The sequence below is a fragment of the Phoxinus phoxinus genome, assembly GCF_949152265.1.
Source record: "Phoxinus phoxinus genome assembly, chromosome: 16".
NCBI classification, from domain to species: Eukaryota; Metazoa; Chordata; class Actinopteri; order Cypriniformes; family Leuciscidae; genus Phoxinus; species Phoxinus phoxinus.
In genome coordinates this window covers 21,809,904-21,828,212 of record NC_136891.1, presented here as the reverse complement: position 1 = coordinate 21,828,212, position 18,309 = coordinate 21,809,904, and the positions used below count along the sequence as shown (strand labels likewise).

Genomic DNA, 18,309 nt, shown 5'->3' with positions numbered 1-18,309 from the left:
GGTTAAATTTTATCCTGCAATTTTATAATTTTCATCATTATCATCAGCTGTAAAGGCACAACAATATATCAAATTATTAGCATGTCATTGGTGGACTAGAAAAAATGTAACAATTTTTAAATGTATAAGCAAGCGCACAAGTGCAATTTACCATCTTAACACAACCACTGGCCCAAAATATTGTATTAGTATTAGCCAATACAAAAAAAAGACAGGTGGATTTACATCAAAATTCAGTTGAGTTTTATATGCACATCATTTTACATTAACAACAAAATATATGTGAAGCATTTAATCTTCCATTTTAAAAGTGTAGAGTATAGGCTACATGGTGACCTGTGACAATCCACCAGCTCTAGTGTCTATTGTGTATTGCTAAAAGTAAATGACCCCTCAGAGATTAATAAAGTTATATTGCTTTCCATTTACGTCAAGGTCCACAGCAACACTAGTTGATCCTAAATTAACTATAGAGTCAGGATTTAAAAGTAATTCACAGAATGAGACAGAGCAGGCGGTCGATATCAACTTTAATGAAAATCACGAGGTTCGTAAAAGAGGAACAGCTCGGCGTTCACTGAAGCTAAACATGAACAGACACGCTGGAGTCCAGTTCTAGTATATATGCACATAATGCAGACCGTACCCTCTGACCACAGACCTAATGAAGATCTCACTGTTCAGTTTATTGGCACATTCAAGGGTGAGGTAAGGAGAAATGTTAAGTGCTTTTCTCTTGTCATCGTAAAGGCATGGGGGTGTCGATTTTCAGGACTACTGTAAACAAATCATACAAAATGAATAGGCCTACATAAAACATGAACTTAACAAACTCCAAAAAAAAAAAAAAAAAACGATAGTCGTTTCAAAATGGCAAAGTCTTTGTGACTGTGTGGTTCTTTAGTGCAGTAATACATTAGAAAACAATAATATGTTTGATATGCCGATTGCACATTGTTGGCATAAAAGATTATGCCACATATGAAACATGTTCAGTGTTTAAACCTGGACAGAACTAAGAGGAGATCCAGTTTTCAGGATTTTTTTTTTTTTTTTTCGTTTAAGCCTCTGTGGACTTTCTCTTTCATGCATGTCAAAGCATAAACTCTAATTCGGTGGAGATAATCATAGCAAAGGGTGCAGTTCAAATATGCAGAAGATTTCAGTGTCTATCATGCAATTGTAGAGGAGAAACTAATGTCTCTTTGTATCAGAAAAAAAGTAGAGGGAACAGGACCGGAAATGTCTTTAAAGGAGTAGTTCACCCAAAAATACCAATTCTGTCATCATTCTTCCCAATGAGATTCCAAACCCATAGGACTTCCTTTCTTCAATGTAAGACAAATGGAGAATTTCTTAAAGAGATTGTTCAACCCGTAAAAAATAAAAAAAAATTACTCACCCTTATGTTGTTCCAAACCTGTACAAGTTTCTTTCTTCTGCTGAAATAAAAAATATATATTTTGAAGAATGTTGGTAACCAGACAGTTGACAACTTGAAGGTAGCCATTGACTTCCATAGTAGGGAAAAGATTACTATGAAAGTCAATGGCTACCACTAACTGTCTGGTTACCTAAATTCTTCAAAATACATTATTTTGTGTTCAACAGAAGAAAGAAACTCATTCAAGTGTGTAACAACATAAGGGTGAGTAAATGAAAACATAATTTTAATTTGTGGGTGAACTATCCCTTTAAGAATGTACTGGATTAAGAATATACAACATGTTTGGGGAATACCAAATAAAATTTCAGTCTGTTCACATTAAATTAAAAGGAATGGGAATATTTTTTCTTAAACTTTATGGTGCTTTTTGAAACATAAAAGCTTCAGTCTTCAAAGTTATTATCGTTAGCTAAAACTAAAACCATAAAAAAAATTTATTTGTTACTTAATAAAATAAGAGACAACAGAAATAAAATGGCAACATTTCTCATTTTCACTTTAACAAAGCACTAAATTAACTAAAATGAACTAAAGTTTTAGTTTTAGTAAATTTTCAACGAAATGTACAAAACCTGTGTTTACATTAAAAGAAAAGAAAAAGAAACTTAAAAAAAATGACTAAAAGTTTAACGAAAATTTAAATGAAACCAGAAAATATTACAAAAGTAGATCAGTTATACCAAAATAACACTGGTCTCAATTAATTGTAATAGCATGGAAAAAAGCGACTAGTAAAATTCTTCAAAATATCTCCTTTTGTAGTCACATGGATTTGGAACAACACGAGGGTGAATATATAATGATGTGTGGTTATGTCTTTTGTGCACTGTTTCCATCGACTATCAACTCAATATTTGGCCACTTTTAGGAGAGATGCAGATTATTTTTTATCATCAAAATGAAGTAAACATACGAGTAATGCTTAATTTATAAAACATCTTAAAAAGTATAATTGTTAGGCCAATAAATAGATCACATCAGATGCATTCCTCAAACCCTTCTGATTGTGAACCTCCAATTCTTGCCAGTCGTACTATCCAACCACAAGTTAAGTTAATACACATCAGTCAATATGAAGAGTTCGCAACTTTGGGAAGCTTCAAGGTGTGAATAGTCCAAGCTGAAACAAGTAGGATCATTGTCATCATTTCATCGATCGAGGTTAAGAACAATCCTAGTTTGCGGATGTAGGGGAGAGAGTAAGTCTCTTCCATGGGTGTGCTTCTAAAATTAAGGAGAAACAAGGCAAGGATCCCTGACGCACAGTGAACAAGGTCTGCTAAACTAAATTAAGGGAGTGATCAAGGGTGTGTGTGAGTGTGTGTTATGATTCAGGGTTGTCTTCTGTCATGTCATTCGCTTCATTTGGCCTGTACATGAACGTTAGTAGAAACAGAGCTACGTCGTGTGAGCACCAATAAGCCGTGTGTGACGTCACCGCTGACCAATAGCGGCTCTCCACCAGGCCCTCCCTCAGCTCAAAGTCGATGCGTTTCTCAAGCTCCACTGAAAAACAGTAAAAAGGAGGACAGGTGTTAGAGATCTGATGAATTTCTCTGCACAAGCGAATTTACAAATCATCAAAGATCTTTATGGAAGCCGTTTCCGCCTCTATTTCGTGCGAGTGCGGTTTTGTCGTAACTTTATATCAAACAATTTGACTTTATACCACACATTGTAACTTTATAGTTAGCAAATTATAACTTTATCTTTCCAAATTGGGGCTATGGGCCCTATCATACACCCAGTGCAAAGTGTTTTTTGCTAGTTCCAGCCTGTAAATTATCATTTTTTATCATTACGTCCTTCGCCACGTTGTTTAAATAGCAAATGCATTTGCGCCTATTTGTTCTCCCATGGGCGTCCTGGTCAGAAAACGAGACTGTCAATGGCGCAATTAATTTTTTTTGTTATTTAAAGAGTGCGTTAGTAATGTACGCTCAGTTTTTTTGCATACAAATTCCGCCATGTAAATAGCGAATCCGCTATTTGAGACTCGGATTGGTTTATTGCACGTTACGCCCAAAACACACCCATTACTCATTAAGAGAATATGGGCAACCTTTAGACCATGCGCAGTGTGTGCCGAACATTTTTCCCGTCATTAAACTAGCAAAAGATTCGGACAAGCTCTAAGTGCAAAAATCTGTAATAAAATAAATGACTTCCATCTCAGAGCTTCGCGTTATCTTGCGTTCAGGTGCCTGTTTAGGAAAGCAATCGTGTGACACCATTCTGGAAGGTAATTGCATCAAACTATTTTGATGACAGACTTTGGCTCAGGCATTTCAGAATGACCAAACCAACATTTGAGATGCTGTGCGATGAAATTGGTCCACTGGTTAGTCCAGTTATCCAATTACATCCAATGCTGAGGCAAAGTCCGTTTTTTTTGCGCAATGCGCATTTTCTTTTATGACTGTTTCCATCATGGTTAATGCACTTCCATCATAGTTAATGCACATATCTTCTTATCAGATAAAAAAAATATCCGCCTCGTTTTTAGAATGTATGCTCAGTTTGGTGTTTCCATCCAGCATTTAAGTGAATGGATTGAGACTATATCTTCAACTTGTGAATTAAAATGTTCAAATGTGACAGTAACTCCATATTGTAAATTGTTTAACATGATTTGATATCTCGCAATTGTGATTTTGTTTCTGGCAACTGTGACTTTATATCTTACAATTTTATATCCGCAACATAATTTCACATCTTGCAATATGTTTTTCATAGTTGCGACTTTATATCTCACACTGTGTCTTTATATCTGGCAATGTGACTATATTTCATGAATTTGTTTCTTATAATTGCAACTTTACTTCTTGAAATTGTGAGTTTATTTTATAAAATGGGGCTACATCTTTAAATTGACTTTATATCTCAATTTAGACTTTGTATCTTGCAACGAGATTTTAAATCTCGCACTGCACCTTTGTGTTTTGTAATTGCAACTTTATATCTGAAAATTTGACTTTACTACTTACTTTAAACTCTCACAATTATTCTTTTTTAATTTTTTATTTAGAGACAGAAACAGGCTTACATTATTATAAAAAACGTATCAATAAAAACTATCATTATCAGAAAGCTATTAAATCAGCAGTTAACAATTTCTGAGCCACTTACAGGAGGAATTATCCATAATGACAGAGGCCGATTGCGACATGCTGGTTTCTCCTGCCTTCTCCTCGATTTTCTCCTCAATCTTCTCCTCCGGTTTGTCGTCTAACTCCACAGATCTGCCCTCTTCCCCTTTCTCACATGCCACACCTTCTGAGTCTGGCTCCTCCTCCACACCCCCCACCTGTCCACTCGAGCGGGAAAATCTGGAGAACAGGATACCGCCGATGCCTTTACCTATACTTGCCGCTCCTGTGGAAAAATACACATGTATCTAGTTACTGTTACATTTTAAAGGCCTGTTCACACCATAAGTGATAACTATAATTTAATTGAATATCTTTTTTGTCATCGTATACTTGTATACTACAAAATTAATAATGCTACTTTACTGTTGCATTGCCACTCAAATGCAAAAAACAAGTATGGAGTTTTTTTGGAATAGAGAAAATGATTTCTTAGACACCCCAGTCTGCAGGACTTGCTGATCAACTGTGAGCACAAAAGGGGGCAATGCCAGCAACCTGTTCACGCACCTCCCTGTCCATCATCCTGCGGATTTCCCCACTATACAGAGAGTAAGTTGCGATTATTTTGCTAGTCCAGAAACGGAAAATGTTACATTAACCTGCTAACTGACAACGCATCTCTGTGTTTTGTTATATTTACATCCCTTGAGGCTTTTAGTCCAAAAGTGTTCTAATTCGGATAAAAACTTATGGATTATCATATGTTTACTTCAAATAGCTTTGGAGAGGAATATTTTTGTTTTATTTTTACCCAAAATAGGGTGATGTGAGCATTATGGAATGCTAAACTCTCACATGTAATTTGTTTCATTCATACTCGACACTGGAGGGCACACTTGCGCAGAAAGTCCACAAGTGAGAAACGTATAGGCCCTGTCCCAAATGGCACACTTCATATGCACTTTCAGTCTTGTGGACTTACAATGGCTGCCACGTGCGCGTGTCCGTTAAGTCTGTGAGACCGTAGGGTGTCCCATTTGTCCTTTTAGCTCTCAGAAGGGTGCTCCTCTGCGGTCGATTTGCGCCCTCGATGCGCACTTTTGCCGAGCCCACACTGATGCGGACTCCGCACCAGACTTCTTCCCGACAAGTTAAAGCGGCGTTACATGACGAAAGTGCAGACTCAGAGGAAGACCCCGAGTGCTTTGGGTGCCATTTGGGACAGGGCCATAGAAGTATTCAACTGGAAATCTCTAATATGGACAAAGACATCCAGCCATCGCTTTAGCTGAATAAAATGCAGGTAGAGACATTTTGACTGATTAAACATGAAGAGAATTAACACACCATTGTGACTATGGAATATGGTTTATCTGTGTTCTTCATGCCATCTTTGTTGTCGTAAGGATAATGTATATAATGCAATGCTAATAGACATAGTCTTTATAACTGTATAGAATACTAAAACAATAATTTCTGCCTCATTCTGTGAAAAAGAATCCACATCAGTTTACAGAAGGAAGTTATTTAAAATCACTCGACTGACACTATAAAGTGATTTTGGAGCATAATACGCTGTTATTCTCATAAATTATATTTTGATGCTGTGCTAAGCTAAACGCTAAGCTAAAAGCTTAGCATTTTAGTCTCCTCTGAATGAAATCATATAACATGGTCTTAATGTTCCATAAATCTCAGAATTGTATCATTGATAGGCTTCATAAACTATGTATTTTAATTTGGGTATGCCATTTCTTGGATTTGGGTTCCAAATGGGGACTCAAGTTAAGGTATTAATTGTGTTGTAAAACTTATTTGGTTATTTCTTAGGCAGTTTCAAAGAAGCCAGAGTCAAAGAAGCCATAATTGTTGTACGCAATGGGTAATGCAACAGTATAGTGTTGTATTCATTTTACTGTCCTGTGGTGACCAGGGTTGGAGGGGTCCCTAATGATGTTATAGGCTTTCCTGAGGCAGCGAGAACTGTGCAGATGGGGAGAGGGCAGCCCATGATATTCTGGGCAGAGGTGACGACCCTCTGAATTGCTTTCCTCTGCGCTACAGTGCAGCTACTAAACCCCACACAAATACAGTATTTTAGTATGCTCTCTATATGGAGCATTGTTAAAAAGACAAGCAGATTTTCAGTCAGATGAGTATCCTCAGGAGGTAAACTCTCTGCTGTGCCTTCTTTATTAGTGCTGTGGTATGGGCACTCCACTCAATGTGGACGCCCAGATACGAGTAAGGGCTGAATGATTGTTTTATTCCTCCTGTAGTCTATGATCAGCTCTTTAGTCTATCTATAAGTTATTGTCTATACACCACAAAGACAGCCGCTCCACCTTGTCCCGATATTCAGACTCATCCTCCTTTATGCATCCCACAACAGTGATATCCTCAGTAAACTTGATGATGGCGTTGCTGGAGTGTGCGTGGATGCAGTCTTGAGGGTGTAGAGTATTGCACGTTACTATAGAGGGTGTAGAGTAGGGGGCTCAGCACACATCCCTGAGGGGAGCCAGGGTTAAGATTGAGGAGATCTAAGGGCCTACCCTGACCCTCTGGGAGCAATCCGATAATAAGTCCTTTATCCAGAGGCAGATGGGGTGGGATAGTCCTAAGTCTGCCAACTTGGTCACCAGTCTGGGGGAGGATGGTATTAAATGTGGAGATAACGGCAGCCTAACTTAGCTCCCCTGCTGCTCCAGGAGGATCAGAGCAGTGTGAAGAGCTGTGGCTATGGCATCCTCTGTAGATCGGTTTGCTCTGTATGCAAACTGATGTGTGTCGAATATGGGTGGAAGGCAGGTAACGATATACAATAATAGGTGTCAATGCCACTGGGCGGTAATCATTTAGGGACAGATTTGCGCCAGCGCAAACCCTCTTTTGGCGTTAAAAAAGTACTGTCAGGATTTACTAAAGACACAGTGCAAAATTAGCCCTGAAAAGGTATAGACAGGGTTATTTTTGCAGCTGAACTTATTGCATATGCATTTGTAGGAGTTTCCCTTTCAGGCGCAAAATTCAAGGGATGAGTGCATTCAAATGATTCACGCAAGGTAATTCACTAAGGTTTGCGCTTGTCAATTTACCGGTGTTTGCTCCATTATTTACCGCCCCAAAAAGCATGTCTTCGATCACGTGCAGAACTTTCCACTCCCATCGGCGCTGTTTTGGAATTGCGCTCTCACGCTAATTTGCCCTGTTTAGTAAATCTGCCCTTAGGCTTTTAACGGTAGGCGCTTTTTTTTGTTGCAGTGGGTCTATAAGTGAGGACTTCAGACAGGGTGGAATGGTGGACCAGAACAGAGACTGGTTAAAGATCTTAGTAAAACCCCCCGCTAGCTGGTCTGCACAGTCCTTCAGAGCCCGTCCAGTGATGCCATCGCGTCCTGCAGCCTTCCACGGATTCACCGCTCTCAGTGTGCGCCTCACCTCTTGATCCTCCACGATGAAGATGTGGCTACTGTGAGCTGTTGGATATAATGTGGCTGCCTCATGATTTCGCTTCTATGGCTGCGATCAGATCATTTTAAGCCGCAAAACTAGGGGAAAGTTATTAGTCCGATGATCCAGTAAGCAAATTAATTCAAACAATCAGGCCAAAACATTCGGATGCCAGAAATGTATGAATTATATGGACTCCTTATATCACTTGGTTATTTGTAAGTACTTTTTTGGAAAGACACCTAAATTTACCATGAAAAGAAGCTTGAAGAAAATACAGTTTTTTAAGAATCACCCTTCTCTCTGATTGTTTGCTTTGCTGGATATCGCAAATGAAAGAAAATTAACGTGTTAAACAAGATAAATGGTGTATGATTAACTTTATGATTAGTGAACGCGAATCTTCACTTTAGAGTGAGCTATATTTTGAAAATTATACAGAAATAATAATTTACTGTCATAAAACTGGAAACCATTCAATGATTATTGAATATATACAGTATATATATTCAATGATTATATATATCTTGAAGATTTATTATTGGTAAGGGTGTTTCTAAATCTCCAGTTGTGTGACACTTGCTAATTGCTTTCTATTGATCCGATGCTTTGCGGAGTTGTTTCTGTTTATCGCTTTCCACATTCAAATCAAAAGCTTTAAACTGCAGATGCTCAGTAGTTGAAGGCAGACCGCCATTATCTCGATATTTGGGAACCGTAATTCTACTCCTACATCACACACTATACATCCTGCACTCCCTGCAACCGTTTTACACTTCCAGTCGTCTTTAACGATCCTCCTCTCCATCTCACCCATGATGCTGGCCTTGCCCAGGTTGGTGATAGACTCGCCGTAGTGTCTGCGGGGCTGTGGAGGGGAGGTGCATGGGCTCGGGAGGCTCTCCGTGTCGGACACATAAGCACTTTCCTTTGACGGATTGAGTAGAGTGGGACGGATCTGGTCATACGGTGTGGGACTGGTGGTGTTGTACCTAAAAACATTTTTTTTTGTTTTATCTATGTACAAAAATGCATTTTTTTATTGATAAAAAAACATTTCTTATTGATTACTTTATCCTTTATGATTATTTGTGGGGGGGAGGGGAAAAAATATATTTTGATTCAAATATTTTCTAAAATTTTAATTTAGGTTAAGCATAGTTTTACTCACCAGTTAATCTGGACAGGGGATATATTGCTGTAATGCTTCAGGATGAGAGGCTCCAACCTATATGCCTGCACGAAACCATTTGTTTTTATTTAGATGTTATTCATATTTTCATATTTAGATGTTACCGGTATTCATATTTTCGGACTGATATTTGGATATTATACACCTTTAATTACAAAATATATTGATGCACCGCATTAAACTGTTTATTCAAAGCAATGAAATAACATGACTGTTTAAAAAGAAGTGCATAACTAACATCTATATATTTTTCCCTATTTTCCTCTCTTTTATTTGTACTCGTGTGTATATATATGCAATTCATTAGTCTCTTACTTTGTATAAGCACCTATGTCTTGTTAATAAAAAATAAATACACTAACATTTAAAAATCGTATATAATTTCATACATTACATAAACAATTACGAATAAAACGGCATCATGTATGTACAGAATAATTTAATACAAAAAGCTGCAGACGTCTCGAATCTCAAGACATGTTTTTTTTATTTTTTTACTTCTTTTAATTTTGAACATTACACGATAACTTTATATGCTGAACATATTTAGGCTTTTATTCACATATAAACATTCATCGACTCAGTCTCAGACATAAGTTATGATAAATGGAAGCTCAAGCATGTTCGCTTAACGTGCAAGAGAACCAATGAGGTTCATTCTCGTGTTACGCAGCACGTTTGAGCTTCCGCAAGAACCAATGAGGTTTGTTCTTGTGTTATGCAGCACGTTTGAGCTTCCGCAAGAACCAATGAGGTTTGTTCTCGTATTACACAGCACATTTGAGCTTCAGCAAGAACCAATGAGGTTCATTCTCGTGTTACGCAGCACGTTTGAGCTTCCGCAAGAACCAATGAGGTTTGTTCTCGTATTACACAGCACATTTGAGCTTCAGCAAGAACCAATGAGGTTCATTCTCGTGTTACGCAGCACGTTTGAGCTTCAGCAAGAACCAATGAGGTTTGTTCTCGTATTATACAGCACATTTGAGCTTCAGCAAGAACCAATGAGGTTCATTCTCGTGTTACGCAGCACGTTTGAGCTTCAGCAAGAACCAATGAGATTCATTCTCGTGTTACACAGCACATTTGAGCTTCAGCAAGAACCAATGAGGTTCATTCTCGTGTTATGCAGCACGTTTGAGCTTCCGCAAGAACCAATGAGGTTTGTTCTCGTATTACACAGCACATTTGAGCTTCAGCAAGAACCAATGAGGTTCATTCTCGTGTTACGCAGCACGTTTGAGCTTCAGCAAGAACCAATGAGGTTCATTCTCGTGTTACGCAGCACGTTTGAGCTTCAGCAAGAACCAATGAGGTTCATTCTCGTGTTACGCAGCACGTTTGAGCTTCAGCAAGAACCAATGAGGTTTGTTCTCGTATTATACAGCACATTTGAGCTTCAGCAAGAACCAATGAGGTTCATTCTCGTATTACGCAGCACGTTTGAGCTTCACCAAGAACCAATGAGGTTTGTTCTCGTATTACGCAGCACGTTTGAGCTTCAGCAAGAACCAATGAGGTTTGTTCTCGTATTACGCAGCACGTTTGAGCTTCAGCAAGAACCAATGAGGTTCATTCTCGTGTTACGCAGCACGTTTGAGCTTCAGCAAGAACCAATGAGGTTTGTACTCGTATTACGCAGCACGTTTGAGCTTCAGCAAGAACCAATGAGGTTCATTCTCATGTTACGCAGCACGTTTGAGCTTCAGCAAGAACCAATGAGGTTTGTTCTCAAGCGTCAAGCAGGTTCAGTTTATCTTCTGTTTATGTTTGCTGAATAAAAGCATAAATTAAATCTGTTCATCATATAAAGCGATCGAGTCTCTTAAGGAAATTTTGACTAAATCACTTTTTTGGGTGAACTAACCCTTTAAAATTAACCAAGATTAATAAATGCTGTAGAAGCATTGTTCATTGTTAGTTCATATTAACTAATGTCAAGAAATGAAACCTTTTTGTAAAGTGTTACCAAACATTTTACTTAAGACAATTTTATACTCCAAAAACCATCACTCACTACAGGATCAGTGGGATGGAAGATGTTGAAAAGCCGCTGGCAGATATATTTAGGTAGGATGTTGTCCTGAGTTCCGTCGGCTCCAGGACGGACACCTCGCAAAGCCAAGAACACAGCCAGAGGAGATCCCATGCAGAAGAAGTTCTCCACCTACAACCCCAAATCACATGGTTTATTACATGAAACTTACACAAACAGATGGTGGGAATGAGAAGAAAAGGTTATTTATAGTAACATACCTTGAATTTTAGGGCTGGAGAGGGTCTTGAGGATGAGGTTTGGACATGCTGAAGCTTATCTTCCAAATCCCTCATTCTGCAAATGAATATTAAATTAGATTTTTGGAGAGGAACAGTACACACACCAGATTAACAGAGGGATTGGCATTATGGAGTAGAGTGCGCACACAAAACTAAAAACCTTTAAATAATACATAACCCTTTGAATGCATCGGAAACAACATGAGAGCAGTAAAATCAATGCAACTGGCAACTGAACAAATGGATAATACATTAAGAACTAACAGAAAAAAGATTGTAAAATATAATCTTTCGAAATGTTAGTGTATCGTACAGACGAAATTAAAGTTCAAATAACAATAACAACTAGACTTTTACATTTTCTGAAGAAAACAAGAGTGGTGTTGGCCTGTGCAAAACCGGCAGCCACAATGCAAGAGTGGATGGTTATTATACATTGTTAAACAGATCCTAAGGCAGGGCTGGTAAACTCTGGCCTACAACATTCACTTTCCTGCAGAGTTTAGCTCTAAGCAACAAACACACCTGCACAAGCTAATCAAGGGCTGCCAAATGCTGCCTTCGGAAGGTGCATTCTAAGGTAGGAAGGCATCAAGGCATGTCCGAATCCAACGTTAGCTTCACTTCACTTAGCTCTAGATCATTCAACCTAGATCATTGCCTCAGAAACCTGTCCGAAATCACTTCCGTGAGGTAGCTTCGTGTGCAAACGCTGCCTGAGAAGTCAGTGCCTGATAGGACAGAGAGGCAAAAAGACAGCTGCCTAAGCTTTCGGACACAGCCGGGGTCTTCAGAATTACTAGAAAGCTACAGGCAGGTGGTGATCAGGGTTGGAGCAAAAACTCTGGAAGAAAGTGGATCTTGAGGGTCAGAGGGTCAGAGTTGCCCAGCCTTGTGCTCTGAGTGGATGTTAGCATGTTGCTACTGTGTTCTGAGTGGTTGTTGGTTACTTGCTAGTGTGTTCTGGGTGAATGTTAGCATGTTGATACTGTGTTCTGAGAGGTTGTTGATTACTTGCTAGTGTGTTCTAAATGGATGTTAGCATGTTGCTACTATGTTCTGAGTGGTTGTTGATACTTGCTAGAGTGTTCTGGGTGAATGTTAGCATGTTGCTACTGTGTTCTGAGTGGTTGTTGGTTACTTGTTAGAGTGTTCTGGGTGAATGTTAGCATGTTGACACTGTGTTCTGAGTGGTTGTTGGTTACTTGCTAGTGTGTTCTGAGTGGATGTTAGCATGTTGCTAGTGTGTTCTGAGTGGATGTTAGCATGTTGCTACTGTGTTCTGAGTGGTTGTTGGTTACTTGCTAGTGTGTTCTGGGTGGATATTAGCATGTTACTAAAGTGTTCTGGCTGATTGTGAACGTGTTGCTAGAGTGTTTTGAGTGGTAGTTAGCATGTCATCTGAATGGCTATTGTTAACCTGTTGCTTTGCGATTGCTGAGAGGTTGTTAGTATCTAATAAGGGGTGTTCTTATAAAGGAGGGCATTTTGCTATGCCACAGGCACCTACAGCTCTACATACTGTGAATACCAGAGCTCTTTCTCCCTGCAGATTTTTCAGTATTTAGATGACGTATTTCTGTCGACTGACCGACCCAGTGATGCTAAGCATTTGTGAATGAATCATTATTTTGAGTCGATTCTCTCCTTCCAACAGGTTTTCAAAACAGTCTGAATTGATTCGCATCCACTGTCTCACTGAATCATCTAAAGCGGTTTCTCAGTCAGTAAAACAGACAGTATTGAGAACACGGATGGATAAAGTGGATATTCACCTACAAAAAATTGAATCTAAAGGCTACTTTTCACACCGAAAGTGTTTTTCTGAACAAATGAAGATGTACTAGAATGGATGTCTGGGACCATTTTGTTGCTTCTTTAATTTTTGTGTTTCGAAATATTTAAAATGTGTCTACAGAGTGTCATTGATAATTTAGTCTGAAGAGTCTCAAGTCTTATACAAGTGCATAATAGTTACATAAATACTAGACATTAGCAGAGTTGCATTTTTAATGAGCATATATTGAATTTTTGAACTTTTTAGTGTTGTTTTTCCATGTAGAAATCCTGCAGGCACCACTATGCTAGAGTGTTCTGCATGGTTGCTTACATCCTTTACTTAATTTCATGGGAGTGTAGAGTGTAACTATAATTAGTCGTAAACCTTAAGCATGTCATACGAAGATCCTCCAGTAGCTGACGCTCTTGTCTGCTTACATCAGCCTCCATGGCATCTGCCACGTCTTTGTGAACAAAGCGCACAGGGTCCCACCCTGTCATGATGTCAAAGGTGATGACACAGCCGAGTGAGTGGGAGACGATGGACACCTTTCCTTTCTCTGCAAATTCTGGATTGCGCTCGCAGAAGAGCATGTAGAGTCGGTTCAACTCTTTGGTCAGACCCCGGGTGATCTGAGGATGCAAGTGCAGAGAGCGTGAAACGAACAAGTGTGACACTTTATTTGTGCACTAGAAAAGAGTGGGACAGAGTGTGCGCCTGTGTATGAGTGGGACTTTTTAATAATCTTGTCTTACTAAAACATCTTTTGAGCTTTAAAGTATACTTTTTTTGATGTGCTTTTACATCAGGAGCACGGATATGATGCGTTAAAAATCTTGTCTATAGGTTAGAAAGCTGAAAAAAAGAGCAAAATGAATGATAGAGTAGAGAACTATAGATGTAAATCACCTCATCCCTGTACAACGGGCTTGTGTAGTACATAATGTCCATTGCACTGCTGTTCAGCATGTCTCTCAGGCCTCGCACTTTGTCTGGAGTAATGGAGTCCACGGTGTCTGAAAAAGTAGACTTTATCATAAATAAACCCTAATCATGTCTATCACTGATAATAGTTTTCAAACATAATGCGCTTTATATTTTTTATCATTGTCCATAGGCAATACCTCCATCCAGGGCGAGTTTCGATCGCCACTCCACAGGAAGGAACTCGACGTGTTCATTTGTTCGGTCAGAAAAGTGCTTCTCCTCCATCTTGCGGGCAGCATCACGCATCCTAAACCGTCAATGAAATGCATCAGTTAGTTTCAGGACTAAATGTTTTTTGCAGACTCGGCTGTGTGTTTGGTGGACTTACATGCTTGTATTTCTAATGATCCGCCCCTGATCCATCTTTTGGCCAATCCCATGTACCACAAAGACTATGTGCGTTGTTTCAGGGGGCGTGTCCTCTAGAGTTGCCTCCTCCACGTAACCTCGGTGGAGACGCGTCCCACTGCTGGAGGCTAACCAGACATGCTACATTGATAACCATGCACTTTATTTTATCTTTAGTTTTAACAGTGACTTCCCTTGTGAAAAAGAAGTGCACTTAACTGTATTGAATGTGCAATCTTAAAAGTATTTTTTTTAAACTATACTTGCAGATAATATAATATTAATTAATTCAAATAAAAGGCCACTTAAGAGTACTTTTTTAAAATGTGCACTTTGAATTAAAAGTTTTGAAGTGTACTTCTTTTTCACAAGGGTTAGACTATTCCACATCAAGTCAATATATACTATACTCTCTTGTATCAATGGTATAAAACGTTAAAGGGTTAGTTCACCTAAAATTGAAAATGCTGTCATCATTTACTCAACCTCATGTCGTTCCAAAACCATTAGACTTTCATTCATCTTCAGGATATAAGGATATTTTTAATGAAATCTAAGAGATTTCTGTCCCTCATTGACAGTCTATGCAACTACCACTTTGACACTTCAGAAAGTTCATAAAGAGATTGTAAAACTAGCTAATCCATATGAATTCAGATTTTCTGAAGAGACTCAATCGCTTTATATGATGAACATATTTAATTTAGGCTTTTATTCACATAAACATTGATCAGTGAACATAAAAAAAGCTTAACCGAGCCTGCTTGATGCGCAAGAACAAACCTCTTGTTGAAGCTCTAACGTGCTGCGTAACACGAGAATGAACCTCATTGGTTCTTGCGGACCATCAAACGTGCTGCGTAACACGAGAATGAATCAGTTCATCATATAAAGCAATTGTGTCTCTTCAGAAAATTTGGACTAAACCGCTTAATTCATGTGGATTAGTTTTATAATCTCTTTATGAACTTTTTGAAGGGTCAAAGTGCTAGTTGCGTAGCTATCAATGGAGGGACAGAAAGCTCAGATTTCATTAAAACATCTTCATTTGTGTTTTGAAGAAGAACGAAAGTCTCACGATTTGGAAGGACACGAGGGTGAGTAATCAATGACATCATTTTCATTTTTGGGTGAACTAACCCATTAAAGACCATATGAAATTTCAAATGTTTTTATTTTGGCTTTTATTCTATTTGTTTTTAAACAACCGTGACTTTTTTTACGCTGTTCGCCCGTTCGTCCACACGGAAACGCAGTATCAGGTCACTGAAACCGAACATTTTTGAAAACCCCTGCCAGGGTGAGGATTTTCAGAAACGCCGGTTGCAGTGTTGTCGTGTAGACATTAAAACCGGAGTTTTTGCTTTGCGACGTCAAAGTGTGCGCCGTTATCCGCTGTGTTTGACGTCAGATTGTGCGCCGCTGACGGCTTCTGATTGGCCAACGTGGCTTTACGGTTAGGGTTATATCGCCGCCTGCTGGTGTGGAATGCTCTTGACGGCGCTTGATAGTGTTTTTTTGCGTTTTCATGTAGACGGAGATTTTTTCAAAAACGCAAGAGGAAAAACTCCGGTTATAAAAATACCCGTGTCCGTGTGGACATGGCCTACTAGTATACTCCAATAATGTACTTTAAGCAGACCCATAAATTAAAAAGTTAGTGTTTTTCTCTTAATTTAATGTGAGAAAAAAAAGACTAAAAATATTGATGACTCATGTTGCACACAGATTTTTGTCCAATCGAATGCCCGTCTTCTACACTTCTACACTTGGCAGAAATAGAACGAGTAAATAGTAGGCCAGTATGTTATTTCGAGTAAAGCCATTTAGCCTATTTAAAAAATTGGGCCTTCAGGATGTCCTGCCCAAGAAAATACAAAACATAACATAGAACACTGAACTCATCAAGCCATTCCATGTGGTCTACAAGTAAACAACACCACTGAGAAAGTACTTACTAATCAAGGGTGTTACAAACCTTTTGAGAACCCCAGTTTCTGAGTGACAGTTCGTGCAATCTTAGAGGTGGTGGCGTCGCTGTAAAGGTACACTTCATCCACGCTGTGCCAGTCCACATGGCTACGGCTCAGTTTCAGGCTGTGAATGGCTGAGTGAATTAAGGGCAGAAGTCAAACAGGTCTGTTTCAAATTACCTGACTGTTAAGCAATCTTAAGTGGTCTAACTAGATCAGTTCGTTTCAATTAAGGGTCGTTTTAAGTATTTGCAAACACAACTGAAAATCGATCCCAGTACACAAGTCAGTTTAACTTAGTTAAAATGTGTTATGAGACAAACAGGATGTCTGGGTTAGGATGTAGCTCATTCATGGGTCAGCTGAACTAAGCTTCAATGTTAAGTCAATCTTTGTTGTGTGCTTGACCCCAGTACAAAGCCTCCCTAACCCTGAGTCCTATTGGTTCCGTGGACTGTTACCATCTTTGCAGTCCACCGTGATGGCCACCGCTTCCGTGTCGAAGGTGTCTTTCATCTGCTGGCCTCGGAAACGGGCCAGGTGGTCCAGTTCAATGAGGTCACTGTCCTCTTCCTCCAGAGGCAACCAGGTACCGTCCGTGAACCACTGGCCTCTCATGACCGGGATGTGGTCCTGTTCTGTAAAGACAAGCAGTCCGAATTGTTGTCCTAAAGCAACAATTCATCTGACTTAAGCACACTGTACGTTTTTGGTTTACAATTGTTTTTCCTAAAGAAGTTGCGTGGGGTAAAATCACGAGTCTTTGCTCACCTAGCGTGTCATGTTCACAAATGGCGATTTTAATGGTCTTTGCGATGAAGCTTAGCCTCAGACAAATTTCGGGCAGTGTCAGAAAATTTGGATCACACTCCTACAGCTGTTACGGCTCACGTCCACTGAAGAACCAAAAGAAAGGTGTCTTTCACGGGACGAGAAGCGAAGAGCAATGCTACGTCTGTCATATGGTTTAGCAATCATTTGGTAATTCCTATAGTTTTGTTTATATAGAAGTGAGGTTTATTGTATTTGGTCTGTCTATAGTCTGTGGAGTACCATTCAAGTAAGTTTAGCATTTTAATTGGTAACTTGTAATGACAAAAATAAATGACTTGACTTGAAGGTGCGATCAAATTTACCCTTTTTCTGCGAATTTTACCTTTGTTTAAGGATTAGGATACAGAACACATTTTTGCGTTTCACGGTTTTGCGTTTTTAGAATGCAGTGTCATGCGCTAGACGCTGCAAAAGACGCGAGAGCCTCGGATAAAGACGTCCGTCTAGCGCGTATTTACATTGAAAAACAATGGAAGAGTAACGCAGTGGAATGTAAAAGACGTGTTCTGTGTGAACGTCCCCGCTTAGATAATACCCGTATGTGTTATTTGCTGAAAGCCACATTCGAACATTGACGTAAAATCTGGCGCAATTCATCTTCCAGGGTCAAGTTTGGATATGGAGCTTATGCCAAATATAAGATAAATTTCTGTTTTTGTTTTTCACCAGTGCTGGGTGTATTAAATTACTAATTAATATAGGCTAATTACTGTAAATTACTTTTCCCTTGAAAAGTTAAAGTAAGGAATTACTCATACTTTTTCAGTAATTTAATTAGGCTACAGTTAAGCCTACTTCTGTTCTGATTTAACATCAGAATGTAAGGTTCATTTTATGTAACCTTCAACATTTACACACTCTGGTCAGTTTAAGAATAATTTAGTTGTATAGCCTATTGTTTATTAGAAAGAATCAAAAGTGCAGTT

The 18,309-nt window shown here is 39.0% G+C and overlaps 1 protein-coding gene across 3 annotated transcripts in view; it reads right to left on the bottom strand.

Annotated features, from left to right (window-relative positions):
* Positions 1-513: 513 nt before the first annotated feature.
* Positions 514-18,309, bottom strand: part of ddhd1b (DDHD domain containing 1b) — a 23,173-nt gene continuing 5,377 nt past the window's right edge. The window contains exons 2-13 of one of the 3 annotated variants that reach the window (XM_079639136.1): positions 17,011-17,187; positions 16,555-16,683; positions 14,557-14,704; positions 14,366-14,475; positions 14,151-14,257; positions 13,626-13,873; positions 11,441-11,516; positions 11,202-11,351; positions 9,164-9,228; positions 8,806-8,984; positions 4,577-4,822; positions 514-2,953 (exon numbers count right to left, since the gene is read on the bottom strand). In XM_079639136.1, the coding sequence (XP_079495262.1) occupies positions 2,772-2,953; positions 4,577-4,822; positions 8,806-8,984; positions 9,164-9,228; positions 11,202-11,351; positions 11,441-11,516; positions 13,626-13,873; positions 14,151-14,257; positions 14,366-14,475; positions 14,557-14,704; positions 16,555-16,683; positions 17,011-17,187 (1,817 nt within the window). In that variant the 3' untranslated portion in view covers positions 514-2,771. Of the gene's footprint in view, positions 2,954-4,576; positions 4,823-8,805; positions 8,985-9,163; positions 9,229-11,201; positions 11,352-11,440; positions 11,517-13,625; positions 13,874-14,150; positions 14,258-14,365; positions 14,476-14,556; positions 14,705-16,554; positions 16,684-17,010; positions 17,218-18,309 lie in introns of all 3 variants that reach the window. The other 2 variants (XM_079639134.1, XM_079639135.1) reach the window with 2 other exon arrangements.